We start from the raw sequence: 12,426 nt of genomic DNA, 5'->3' as shown, positions 1-12,426 counted from the left end.
GTGTAGTCATGGACCCTCTCTAGAAATGTGATTCCCTTACCCTCATGTTATCTTGCTATTGGTTCTTTGTTTTTTTATGTCATGTTCTTGTTGGTTGTTTTAGTCATATGTCCTGTCTTTCATTGGTTGGTTTTTGTCATGTGACTCATGTGACTTGTCATGTGATGTTTTTTATATATAGCCCTCATGTAGCCTTTGTCTCCTGTCAAGTATTGATGTTGTAACCTGCTGTTGGTGAGTCAAGTCTGTTCATTTACATGTCATGTCTGGAATTATTCATTCAAGTCAGAGTCTACAAAGCCTGCTCCCGCCATGCCTGTCAATCCAGCGCCTGCTAACGTCATGCCTGTCAATCCAGTGCCTGCTCCCGTCACGTCTGCCAAACCAGCGCCTGCTACCATCATGTCTGCCAAACCAGCACCTGCACCCTTCGTGTCTGCCAAACCAGCGCCTGCTCCGGTCATGTCTGCTAAACCAGCACCTGCTACCATTATGTCTGCCAATCAGGCATCTGCAAACGTCATGTCTGCCAATCCAGCGCCTGTTAATAACATGTCTGCCAATCCAGCACCTGCTCCCATCATGCCTGCCAAACCTGCGCCTGCTCCCTTCATGTCTGCCAATCCAGTGCCTGCTAACGTCACGCCTGCCAATCCAGCGTCTTCTCCCGTCATGTCTGCCAATCCAGTGCCTGCTCCCGTCATGTCTGCCAAACCAGCGCTTGCTAACGTCATGTTTGCCAATCCAGCGCCTGTTAACGGCATGTCTGCCAATCCAGCGTCTTCTCCCGTCATGTCTGCCAATCCAGTGCCTGCTCCCGTCATGTCTGCAAATCCAGTGCCTGCTCCTGTCATGTCTGCCAATCCAACGCCTGCTCCTGTCATGTCTGCCAATCCAACGCCTGCTCCTGTCATGTCTGCCAATCCAGTGTCTGCTAACATCATGTCTGCCAATCCAGCGCCTGCTAACGTCGCGTCTGCCAAAACAGGGCCGGTTCCCGCCTGATCTATCCAAACCAGCGCTTGCTAACGTCTTGTCTGCCAATCCAGCCCCTACTAACGGCATGTCTTCCAATCCAGAGCCTACTAATGTCATGTCTGCCAAACCAGCGCTTGCTCCCTCCATGTCTGCCAATCCAGCGCCTGCTAACATCATATCTAACTCCAGTCCAGCGCCTGCTCCCATCATGTCTGCCAATCCAGTGTCCTGCTCCCGTCGTGTATTCCAATCCAGCGCCTGCTCCTGTCATGTCTGCCAAACCAACGTCATGCCTGCCAAACCAGCGCCTGCTCCCACCATGTCTGTCAATCCAGCGCCTGCTACCATCATGTCTGACTCCAATCCAGCAGCAGCTCCCATCATGTTTGCTAATCCAGCGCCTGCTAACATCATATCTGACTCCAATCCAGCGCCTGCTCTCGTCATGTCTGCCAATCCAGCGCCTGCTCCTGTCGTGTCTTCCAATCCAGCGCCTGCTCTCGTCATGTCTGCCAATCCAGTGACCTGCTCCTGTCGTGTCTTCCAATCCAGCGCCTGCTCCTGTCATGTCTGCCAAACCAACGTCATGCCTGCCAAACCAGCGCCTGCTCCCACCATGTCTGTCAATCCAGCGCCTGCTAACATCATGTCTGACTCCAATCCAGCGGCAGCTCCCATCATGTCTGCTAATCCAGCGTCTGATAACATCACACCTGCTAAACCAGCGCCTGCTCCCGTCATGTCTGCCAATCCAGCGTCTGCTCCACCATTTCAATGTATTAGTTGTTTTATATTTAGAGCACTTTTTAAATTTGTTTATTTTATTATTTTTTTAATTGTATTTTAATCAACAAAATATTTTCCTTTGGTAATTTTTTCGCACTTTTATTTATTTATTTTATTTAATTGTTTGTGCTTGTTATAGCCATTTGAACATGCCAATTATTATGTTATAACCGGCTTTTGAGGCTGAGCTTTTCCCTGCTTCCTACAAATGTTTAGCAAATGTATTAATTTTGAACCATTTTTATTTTTTATTCTTGCTTCATTTCGATCACTTTTTAACGTTCTGAATACTTTTGTATATAGTAGGCTAGCCTGTAAATTCTCGACATGTAAATCAAACTTTGATTATGCTGACTGGAATTTTTTCTGGAATGCTTTTTAAATTTAACATATATTTAATTTATTTCGGCTAATTAATAGACCATAATTATAAATACAATAGTGCTTCGTTGATGATTTAATCATTCAAGTAGTTTTATTTGTAAATGAAAACACAACACGCTCATTTATCATCACATCGCGTCAAAACTTTATTGGAATAATTGCTAAATTATAAATGTATAAATGATAAATGAGCCTGTTGTGTTTTCATTGACAAATGAAACTACGTTTTGCTATGCAAAGATGGAGCTCATGGAGCCCGTCAAGCACTGCCCTCTAGCGTCGCCACTGGATAAAGTCTGGTAGCCCAAGGCATTTAAATAATAAAATACTTTCTATAATAAATCATAGAATATTTTCTTAATTCAAAATAAAATATTAATGAATAAATTTCTGATAATCCCGGACTGCTATGGTCATGCAGGTTTGTTTACGCATTAAACTCGTGGCCACGAGAAAAACATGTTCTCTCAACATAAGAAGTCGTGGCCACGAGAAATGGATGTCGTTCCCTCAACATAGCATCTCCAAGGCACGACAATATGACGTTCCCGGGAGTTATATGTCACGGCCACGACAAAACTAAGTGAACCGACAATGTCATCTCGCAGGCACCATAATTTTCCATATTAACCACTAGAGGGACTCATTTATCTATATACTGTACATTTTCAGGAAGACATCTAACAGCAAAAACTCAGATAAAAGGAGATGCTCTTTCTTTATCATGCCGTCTCTTTATCATACGGCTGAGATTTGTGTCACTGTTGCTTACACACTTTTATTAATGTGTGGACTGCAGGGAAACAGATGGAAAAATATTTTCACTACTTTATATATAGCACCGTTGCTAGAATGAATTGTTCCATATTATGGTGAACACAGAACTGCTTTGTAGGAGGGTTTGAGGCAAAATGTCCCCCAAATTCAAGATAACAAGGCAAAACGAGTGGCTGTAGCGATTAGTGAAATGTTAAATAAATAAAAATTGTAACGTTAGATTGCAGGCTTACATTTAGACTACACTCATTTTATCAAAGATTTATTTTTACCGGTGTTTTTTTTCTTCTTCTTCTTTTCTCAGCGTTGAGCATTTTAAGCAATCACTGACTTATTTGTTGAGCGCAACCGCCAATCAGAGACGTTTAGATTTGTCACCGGTGAAGAAGAAACGCTGGGATTTCGTTCAGCGTGCGGTCAGACAACACTCGACAGTTAACAATGAAGTTATAACAAACAAACTGCAGATACTATGTAAATAGATTTATTTTGCAGTGTAGACCGCGTCACTGATAATTTTTGTTGGGAGAGCGCTAGTGAGATTGAGATTAAATTTACTGGCTGCTGTAGTGATGGGCATCGTTCTTTACACTTTCTGTAATTAATCCACAGTTTTTATAACTTTTTTTGTTTTTCATTCTACTAAGATATCCAATGCGAGGTCTTGATTTTTTTTAATGCGAAAAATAAGTAATAAACGAATTAATTAATTAACGGCTCTTGATTTGATAATAAATTATAAGGTTTGTAGTGTATTCCATGATGATTCTAAATTATTCCCAGTTTTAATAACAGTTTTGTTGTTGTTGTTGTTTTTCATTCTACTAAGATAACCAATTTGAGGTCTTGAATTCTTTTTTAAATACGAAAAATAACCAATAAACTAATTCATTAATGACATTTGGCTTGTTTTGCTGTTTAGCCTAACTTATAAGGTTTGTAGTGTATTCCTTGATGAGTTTGTCATAATATTGCAGCATTACATGTATGCCGCCTTCATTAAATAGTCTGTGTAAGTGTAAATAAACATTTTGTAAAAAAATAAAATAAATAAAATGCCCCAAGAATTCACTTGCAGGGGAAATATTGCCCTTTAACCTGATTCTGACTCAATGTGCTATTATGCAATTCCACTGTAAAATCAAATTACATGGAAGCCTAGTTCATTTAATTCTAAATGTGGTGTTAATGTAGTTTACTGAATTATGGAATTCAGTGTAAGTGTGTATTTTTGTAATTTAGTTGTAAATTAACCAAATGAACTTGACAACTGGGCACGTTCACACTCAGATGTGCCCTTTAACCTGTTGCAATGGCAACTGGGGAAACACCAAGAGTGTTAAATACTTTCAGGATGGTGGCAAGGTGGGGATTAGAAAATGATATATAGGTTAATAAATATCATTTGCCTGGCGTGTTCTTAAAAAAATAAAAATAAAGTTGATTGTGGGTGCCTGTTGAGTGTGTGTCACAGCCTTCCTTCTTGTTTTACATAAAGTCATCTTTTTGCTTGGCTTCAAATGACCAATTACTCAATGCTGTGCTCTTGGCATTCTGACAGCGTGAATGCCACAGTGTTTGTTTGAAACATACCTAAAAACCTTTCACACACTTTTAACCTCAGAAGAGTCATCTGAGCCATGTGACAAGCAATATGTGACGCATAAGCTTTGGCACTTATGCAAATTATTCAACTTTTTTTTTTCAGTTTTGTTTAGCTATCTTGATTTATTTTACTATTGTGTGTGGCTCTTGTTCTACTGCAATCTATTGTTCGATATATAAACAAATATGTTGTATCCTCATGTATCCTACATGAAAGCAGATTTGTATTTTTTAAGGATAATATGAATATAATTTATTAGATAAAAATGCATGTTTAGGCAAGACCACACTCACCATGGTGGTCCCATAATTACAGATTATCTTTTGTTATTATGAATTTGACACAAAGTATGTGGTCTTAAGATAATTATGAATATACACATAATTCAGATCCTTTGATATACAGAATGACCAAATATGGAAACATAATACAGCAATACACTGAATTTAAATGCTTATCTTTCTTGACCTGCATATGTACTATCCAGGATTGTTTGAACATGTTATAGTAAATAATATTGATTCTGAAAGAAAGTAGCAATGCATTGTGTGTGTGTGTGTGTGTGTGTGTGTGTGTGTGTGTTTGTGTACAGCTCCAAAGTCCTAAGTCTATGGCAAATTTTACTTTGGTCAAATTAGTAGTGACAGTATTATTCTAAAAGTCATATTGACATGATGTCATTGCATAGGGGATGGTTAAATGTACGTGTAGTTTCTGTGTGGGTGTGGATGAGCAATCATCTCCAGTGGGGCGTGGCCTGTACCTGTATAAATGAAATCATGTCTGGAATGTCATATATTGCACTGACCAACACAAAGACAGCACAAACAAAAAGAACTTGCCATGCAGAACTCAGCAGCACAATGCTTTCTCCTTTCTGTTGGGGCTGTTATTTTTAGCTCTTGTCTGAGAGAATCTACAGCTCAATTGGAGCATGTGGAAATGTACAAGGGCCTGCAGCTTGAGGCTCTAAAGAGCATTATTCTGGAGTACCTGGGGATGGACGCACCACCTGGGCCTGGTGGAAGAGCTCGTCATCAGGACCTGGTCAGGATGTACCGTCAGTATAGGAGAATAAGATTCTTGCTCAAAGGCAATTCCAGTGAAGAAGAGGAGCTTCAGCCTGGAAGAAGAGCCTCTACGGTGCTCTTTCCCACAACAGGTAAACTAATAATATTGTTATGAAAAAATAAAAAATATTTAAAAATATTAAATATATAAATTATTTATTTGGTATATATTTGATTTGGTTTGCATTGCCTGATTTCATTTAACTTAATTTAATTTAATTAGAATGTTTTGTATACATATATATTTAATAAACATTAAATTTAATAGAACAAATTAAAATTAATAAATCAGTAGAATAAATTCATTTGCATAGATGTATAATATATATATATATATATATATATATATATATATATATATATATATATATATATATTTATGTGTGCATTGTCTGACTTCATGTTTAATTATTTTTATTTTGTTTGAATGAAATAAAATCAAATGTTCTCCACTGGCCTGGGTTAGTAATGTCTTAGTTAAATCATTATAATTTATTTGTGCGTATGTATGTGTGTGCATATATATTTATTATTTTAGTGCTGTCAGATCAATGAATCGCATTTAATCACATTCAAAATAAAAGTCTGACTTTACATAATGTGTGTGTACTGTGTATATTACTGTGTGTGTGTGTATATAAATACACACACACACACACACACACACAAATACGAATGTTTAAGAGATATTTACATTTATATATATTCATATTTATATATGATTTATATTTCTTAAATATATACGTTTATATGCTTATAAATACATATAAATAAACAGTACACACATATATTATGTAAACACAAACTTTTAATTTGGATGTGATTAAACGATTTGACAGCACTATATTATTTAATTCATCTAATAATTGTTTGTATACGTGGCACATGTGTGTGTGTGTGTGTGTGGTTTGCATTGTCTAATATCAGCTTTTCTTTATTATTTTTCTAATAGTACAGCCTCTGAATTCTACCATGGATTCAAGGCAGCAGTGGTTTAGAGCTGCTTTCTACAAAAACTCAGGCATTAAAACTGGAGTCAACCTTAAACATGCGAGGTTGCAAATCAAGAGACCACACAAGGACAAAAATACACCGGGCATGCCATGGCTTTCAAAAGACATTGTGGTTAGAATGCATAAACCTCCTGGTTTTCATACGGAGACAGTATTTCACACTGGGGTCTTGAGCTCTCGGGATGTTATGTTGGATTTGACTGTTGCCGTCAAGAAGTGGCTTAAGGACAGCAGTACTGAGCTTTTAGTTGTTGAAATCTGCCTCTTTAAAAAACAAGAAGCGAGTACACAATCCACGCCTCAGCTTGCTTTACAACTTGACCAAGCAGTGAGGAGAAGACACAGAAGAGCTCTGTTTACCAGAGAAGAAAGTGTTGAGGATGAAGCTCACTGCAGGCGAAAGTCATTAAATGTTTCCTTCAAAGACATCGGCTGGTCAGACTGGGTTATCGCTCCCTTGGGCTACACTATGCACTACTGTGATGGTTCCTGCCCACACAATTATAAACCTGCCAGTATGCATACGCAGGTGAAGTCTCGTCTGCATCTCTTGTCCAAGGGAACGACACCTGCTCCTTGCTGTGTTCCAGCTGCATATGAGCCAATGGTTCTCATGCACTATGACAGTCGTGGAAAGTTAAAGCTCACGCCCTTCAACGATTTGATAGTTAGTAAATGCCATTGTGCATGAACCACACTGACACATGTCTCATGACACTATTATCTATCGAACATTATACTCTCAAAAGAGAACATGATAAAGAGGCAACATATCTAGCCGATAGAATGCAAATCAATGCTCTGACGCTCATTTGGTTACATTCCTTTGGTTTCAAAAATAGTTTGGCTTCTTAAGAAAACCAGATGCCTGTTTTTCTACATACACGGACATGTTGATGGTACTGTATTTTCACACGATCGACTTACTGGAATTTCAAGTTATTTATTGTAGCCTAATTTATTTAAAATGTTTTTGTTCTTGTTTGTTGCTGTGTTGTGAATGAATCAAGAAAGCTTTTGTATTTTGGAAAGAATGTTAATAAAGTATTTGCTTTATGGAAAGAATCCTGTATTTTCAGTATCAATAACTAATGTGTGAATCACTGATCACATTTCAAAAAAGATGATTCAACATCTTTCAGTATGAAATGAAAATCCTCCTATACAGTATTTTGTGAAACTAAAACTGAGCTGCTTTCGAAAACTCTGGATGTTGTTAAATTGTTTTGGATCCATGTTAATATAAACGTGGAGTAGGCCAGCAGATTGAATCATCTTTGTTTGACTAATTAAGATCATATAACACTGAACTATCAAAAATGAACGTTTTACATACGTAAGTGCAAACCACTCACAGGCATTTATAATCATATTTTACAATATCCGCTCAGTTCCAGATAATATTTCAAGGTGCGATCATGGCGATAAGAATCCATAAAAGATATTTAGCCATGTTGATCAATATCTATATTTATCCTATCAATAAAGATAGGCCAGATCTAACATCTGTAGCCTTGAGACCAATGTCACTGGCCTTGATCAGAGAGTAAATGTCCTCGGATCAACCACAGCGGAGGCATGAGTTCATTTGTGATTCAGTGTTTACATAATACTGTGTCATTAGTGTCACTCGATCCATAAATATTTGTTTTCTTTCGACTCTGCAGGATTTTGCTGACTATAGATGTTTTTTTAAGTTACATTATCTAATGTATTGTTTTGACATAATGTGAGAATTTAATTGGCAGTGATAACAATTATAACTGTAATCACACAATGAAGCATAAAGCCTGGGTAAGTCACTTTGGATAAATGCGTTTGCTAAATGCAAAAATGTAAATGTAAATAAACCAATAAACACTTTCTTGTAGTTGTATCATTTTACTTACTTCAACTGAGTAAATTACTGGCGCTCATATATATACTATTTATCAATAAAACTGTTTTAATACATTTAAATGTTATGAATCATGTTTGATAAAACACTGTGGGGATATAAAAAAGTAAATGTTCTCTACTTCATATGCACAAGGGTATAGTAAAATTACAATTAAGACTACTGACACACATTTAATCTGATCTGTGTAACCAGGCTATTAACACCTCAGTCCTGCAGAGTTTAGTTCCAACCCAATCAAACACACCTGCCTTTAGATTTCTAGCGATCTTGAAGACATTGGTTGCATTCGAAAACTTAGACAGGTGACTTGCTGACTCGCTCTCTTATCAGGCAATGACTTTGCAGGCAGCGTTTTTGCACGAAGGCACCTCATGAAACTGATTTGGGACAGACTTACAGAGTAATGGTTTAATGATCTACAGCAAAATATATAGAGCTTTGGTGATACCTATGTGGCTATTTCATTACTGTGATAATCATTTCTCGCTTGAAATGACAGCAAATGTAGAAAATGTTGTTTAAAAACATACATTTACACACAGACTGACCACCGACCGCAACCTTCAGACGCCGATCTTATCTCGCAGACAAGTTTAAAAAGTTGATTAGCAGAATTCTCAAACCAGATGTTAAGGTTTGCAAAAATACATAAATACATTTTAATATACACTGTGTTTGTATGTGTGTGTAAGATACAGTGCGAGTGACTAACTCTTCAGCCCTGTTTTTGAGCAGTGTCATCCAAAGTATAGGTAGATTGTTTAAATTCTGGTAAATAACCTTAAACTTACTATAAATTTGATGTGAAATAAAAGTGTATTTAAAGGCATCACTTACTCTCATGTCATTCCATGGGAATGTTCGTCTATGGAACACAATTTAAGATATTTTGGATGAAAACTGGGAGGCTTGTGACTGTCCCAGGCTGGCAAGTAAAATACACTGTTAGGGTCCAGAAAAGTATGAAAGACTTCAGCAGAATAGTCCACCTGCCATCAATGGTTCAACTGTAACGTTATGAAGCGGCGAAAATACTTTTTGTATTATCAGCTGATACTGAACAGCATATGGTGATATGGAAAGGAAACTGTTGCCAAAGGAATTTTTGAATAAAGTATTTTTGTTTTGCCAGTGTCCTTGACACTGTTATTTACTTGGCAGTTTATGTGACAGTCTTAAGCCTCCCGGTTTTCATCCAAAATACCTAAATTGTGCTCTGAAGACGAACTAAGCTTTTACGTGTTTGAAACGACATGGGGGTAAGTGATTAATGAGAAATTATTATTTTGTCAGCAACAATCTCATCTTAGATCTGCAGTTGAGAAACATAACAGACGCAGTCACTTGGCAACAGGATATGAAGCAATTTTAAGAATTATTTTGACCACATATTTTATTATTTACAGAGAGATGTGTTGGATTAACACCTAGACAAACAAGGGCAATCAAAGACTGAATTGTGTGTCTTTGACTGAGAAACTTCACTTGTTGCATTTAGTTGTGGAAGTGGAAAAGACACTCTCAGCTAATTTGTAGCTAATCGCTGAGGAATGAGATCTTTCAGTGAAGATTTCAGTGAGTCAGTGAAAAAAATATTGTAAAGCCGCATTTCCACTCATGGAACTTTACCCAGGAACTAGTGACTTTGGGCTGATTCTAGCAACAGTTCTGGGGGGAAAATAGTTCCTGGAGAAAAAGGTTCCTGGTACAATTGTTCCGGGAATTTTCGGTGGAAACATGGCATAAGACAGTCATGATAGAGAATTATTACCATCCCTTAATTAATAGGAAGCATGGAAAACAAGTTTTGCACGTGAAAACATAAGCACAATCCTTGTCATGTGACATAAACTGCACATAAACTACACAAAAGGTTTTTTGTTTTTTTGAGAAGTCTCTTATGCTCAACAAGGCTGCATTTATTTGCTCAAGAATACAATAATTTATTAATGTGATCAGAAAGCTGAATTGTCAGCAGACATTACTTCAGTCTTCAGTGTCACGTGAACATTTTTTACATTATAACGTATTAAAATCCCCCTATTCCATCTGAAAAGTCCAGCATATTGACCAGCATCTCAAGTAGAACTGAGCCTGTTGGTCCACCTAACCAGTATAAACCAGTCTGTACAGCATGGAACATACAGTGGGGATTATTTGCAGTCAGCGAGAAGACCTGTTAAACTGTGATCTCACAGTGTGTTCAGTCAATAAATTACATTGGCTTGTCTGTGTACTGGATCGCTCGAGTAAAACCTATTTCTCGCCCAGAATGTTTTGCCCTTGATTTTACCCTTTGGAAATAAAGACTTTTTATTATTTCATATCATGCCAGTACAAATGATTCTGCTGAACATTTTGGGGGATTAATACTGGACAGCAAACCATTTCAAGCATCTGGCATGATGTAAACATCCTCAGAGATTTCAGCCTGATCTGGATAGCAGAAGGCAGCATCATTACTGTAGATTGCATCATCTGGATCACACGGCTGGTATGCTTGATGGTCTCTAAATGGGGGCAAAAGTCAAATTCAGTTTTTTAAAACTCCTTCAAATTCTTACAACAAGTTGAATTGCAAAATTTAACCCAATAAATATTGCTGAAAATTAAAAACTCCTTTAATGTAACGCTCTCTGACTGTCATACCACTATTGACACACATTCATGATGTCACTGTGATCTTGCAAAATTTGAAAGACTTATAACGGCCTCCTCATCACCCAGTTTCTAATGACCTACATTAGCGCAGTGGCCTACACACGCATATAGATTCGACTTTTCTACTTTACCTGTGCATGTCCTCGATCTGTAAATCACAACTCTGAAATTCATGCAGACTGGACTGTACTCTCGGACAGTTCTCATAGATTGGGCTCTGTGGTGTGGGTTGAAGTCCTCCAGCGTATCCACTGTACGGAGACTCCCTGAAATGATCATCTTGGCTCTTATCTTGGGTCTTAAGTTTGTTGGATAACTCTATATCAAACGATTTTCTGTGTCGAAACCAGAAAAACACTGCTATCCCCACAAGCAGCAAAGCCGCAAAGAATATAGGCAAACCAACAGTAAGTCCAAGTGACGGGCTGCTGGCACAACCCGCTGTAGAATTTGCACAAGTGATATTTACATCCATGGTCTAAAAGAGATGGAAAAATAATGTTATTATATCTATAACAAACTGCAAACACACTGAAATTAATCAAATTAACACTGAAACTATTGTTTGCACTAATGTAACCCAAAATAATCATTCATAATAGAAATTACCTTACCATATTGTGTAGGTGAAACTTTATCACCTATGTCTGTGTCACTGTTGCAGGCAGAAATGGTCAAGCTGCCGTTTGGCATTTCTTTTTGCAGAAAGTTCCTCTTTCAGCGCAATAGTCATGCAACCTGGAAATTCACACCCACACAATCATTGTTCCGGTTGACTTCCTATAAACGGTCATACATCTGCTCTGAAAAGGAGATTTGTGGGTACATGTTCATAGGAGCTGTAATTGATATGCAAATAATAGCTGAGCATAACCTTTCAAACTTACCAGCAGTTTATAAAATATGCCAATTGTTCTAGAGTTTAAATCATGTTACAAACAAATATAAAAGCTATTGGTAACGATGCTAAACTTGCCTATAAGTATATCACTGCCAGAAAGCCACTAAATGTTACAAGTTATAATATACAGAAATGACAGCTGGTTAACCAAACCAAAACTTTACAATTAAGCTCAAAAGTAGAAAAAAGAGAATGTAACGCAGATGTTGTGGGTAATGCTAACAGACATTTGAACATCCTCTATGAAAAGGAGGAACTTGATTGTGCTAACATTGCAAGATCAGTAAGCACATTAAGGCTCAATTTGCTTACAGGTTTTTGCTGGAACTAATATGCAGTGTGTACGTTGT

General features: G+C 37.6%; 1 protein-coding gene across 1 annotated transcript; it reads left to right on the top strand.

Annotated features, from left to right (window-relative positions):
• The first annotated feature begins 5,248 nt into the window (after nucleotides 1–5,248).
• On the top strand, nucleotides 5,249–7,977 carry LOC128028755 (bone morphogenetic protein 4). Its single transcript, XM_052616073.1, has 2 exons — nucleotides 5,249–5,693; nucleotides 6,554–7,977. The coding sequence occupies exons 1-2, from the start codon at nucleotides 5,375–5,377 to the stop codon at nucleotides 7,303–7,305; spliced, it is 1,071 nt and encodes a 356-aa protein (XP_052472033.1). The 5' UTR covers nucleotides 5,249–5,374; the 3' UTR covers nucleotides 7,306–7,977.
• Nucleotides 7,978–12,426: the final 4,449 nt, after the last annotated feature.

This window comes from Carassius gibelio, chromosome A2, assembly GCF_023724105.1.
Source record: "Carassius gibelio isolate Cgi1373 ecotype wild population from Czech Republic chromosome A2, carGib1.2-hapl.c, whole genome shotgun sequence".
NCBI lineage: Eukaryota > Metazoa > Chordata > Actinopteri > Cypriniformes > Cyprinidae > Carassius > Carassius gibelio.
This window is presented reverse-complemented; position numbering and strand designations above follow the sequence as displayed.

Excerpts from the sequence above, each read along its gene's own strand:
- LOC128028755 (XM_052616073.1), top strand. The coding sequence starts at position 5,375 with ATGCAGAACTCAGCAGCACAATGCTTTCTCCTTTCTGTTGGGGCTGTT. Across the intron at positions 5,694-6,553 it reads GGTGCTCTTTCCCACAACAG|TACAGCCTCTGAATTCTACC; the intron begins GTAAACTAATAA and ends TTTTTCTAATAG.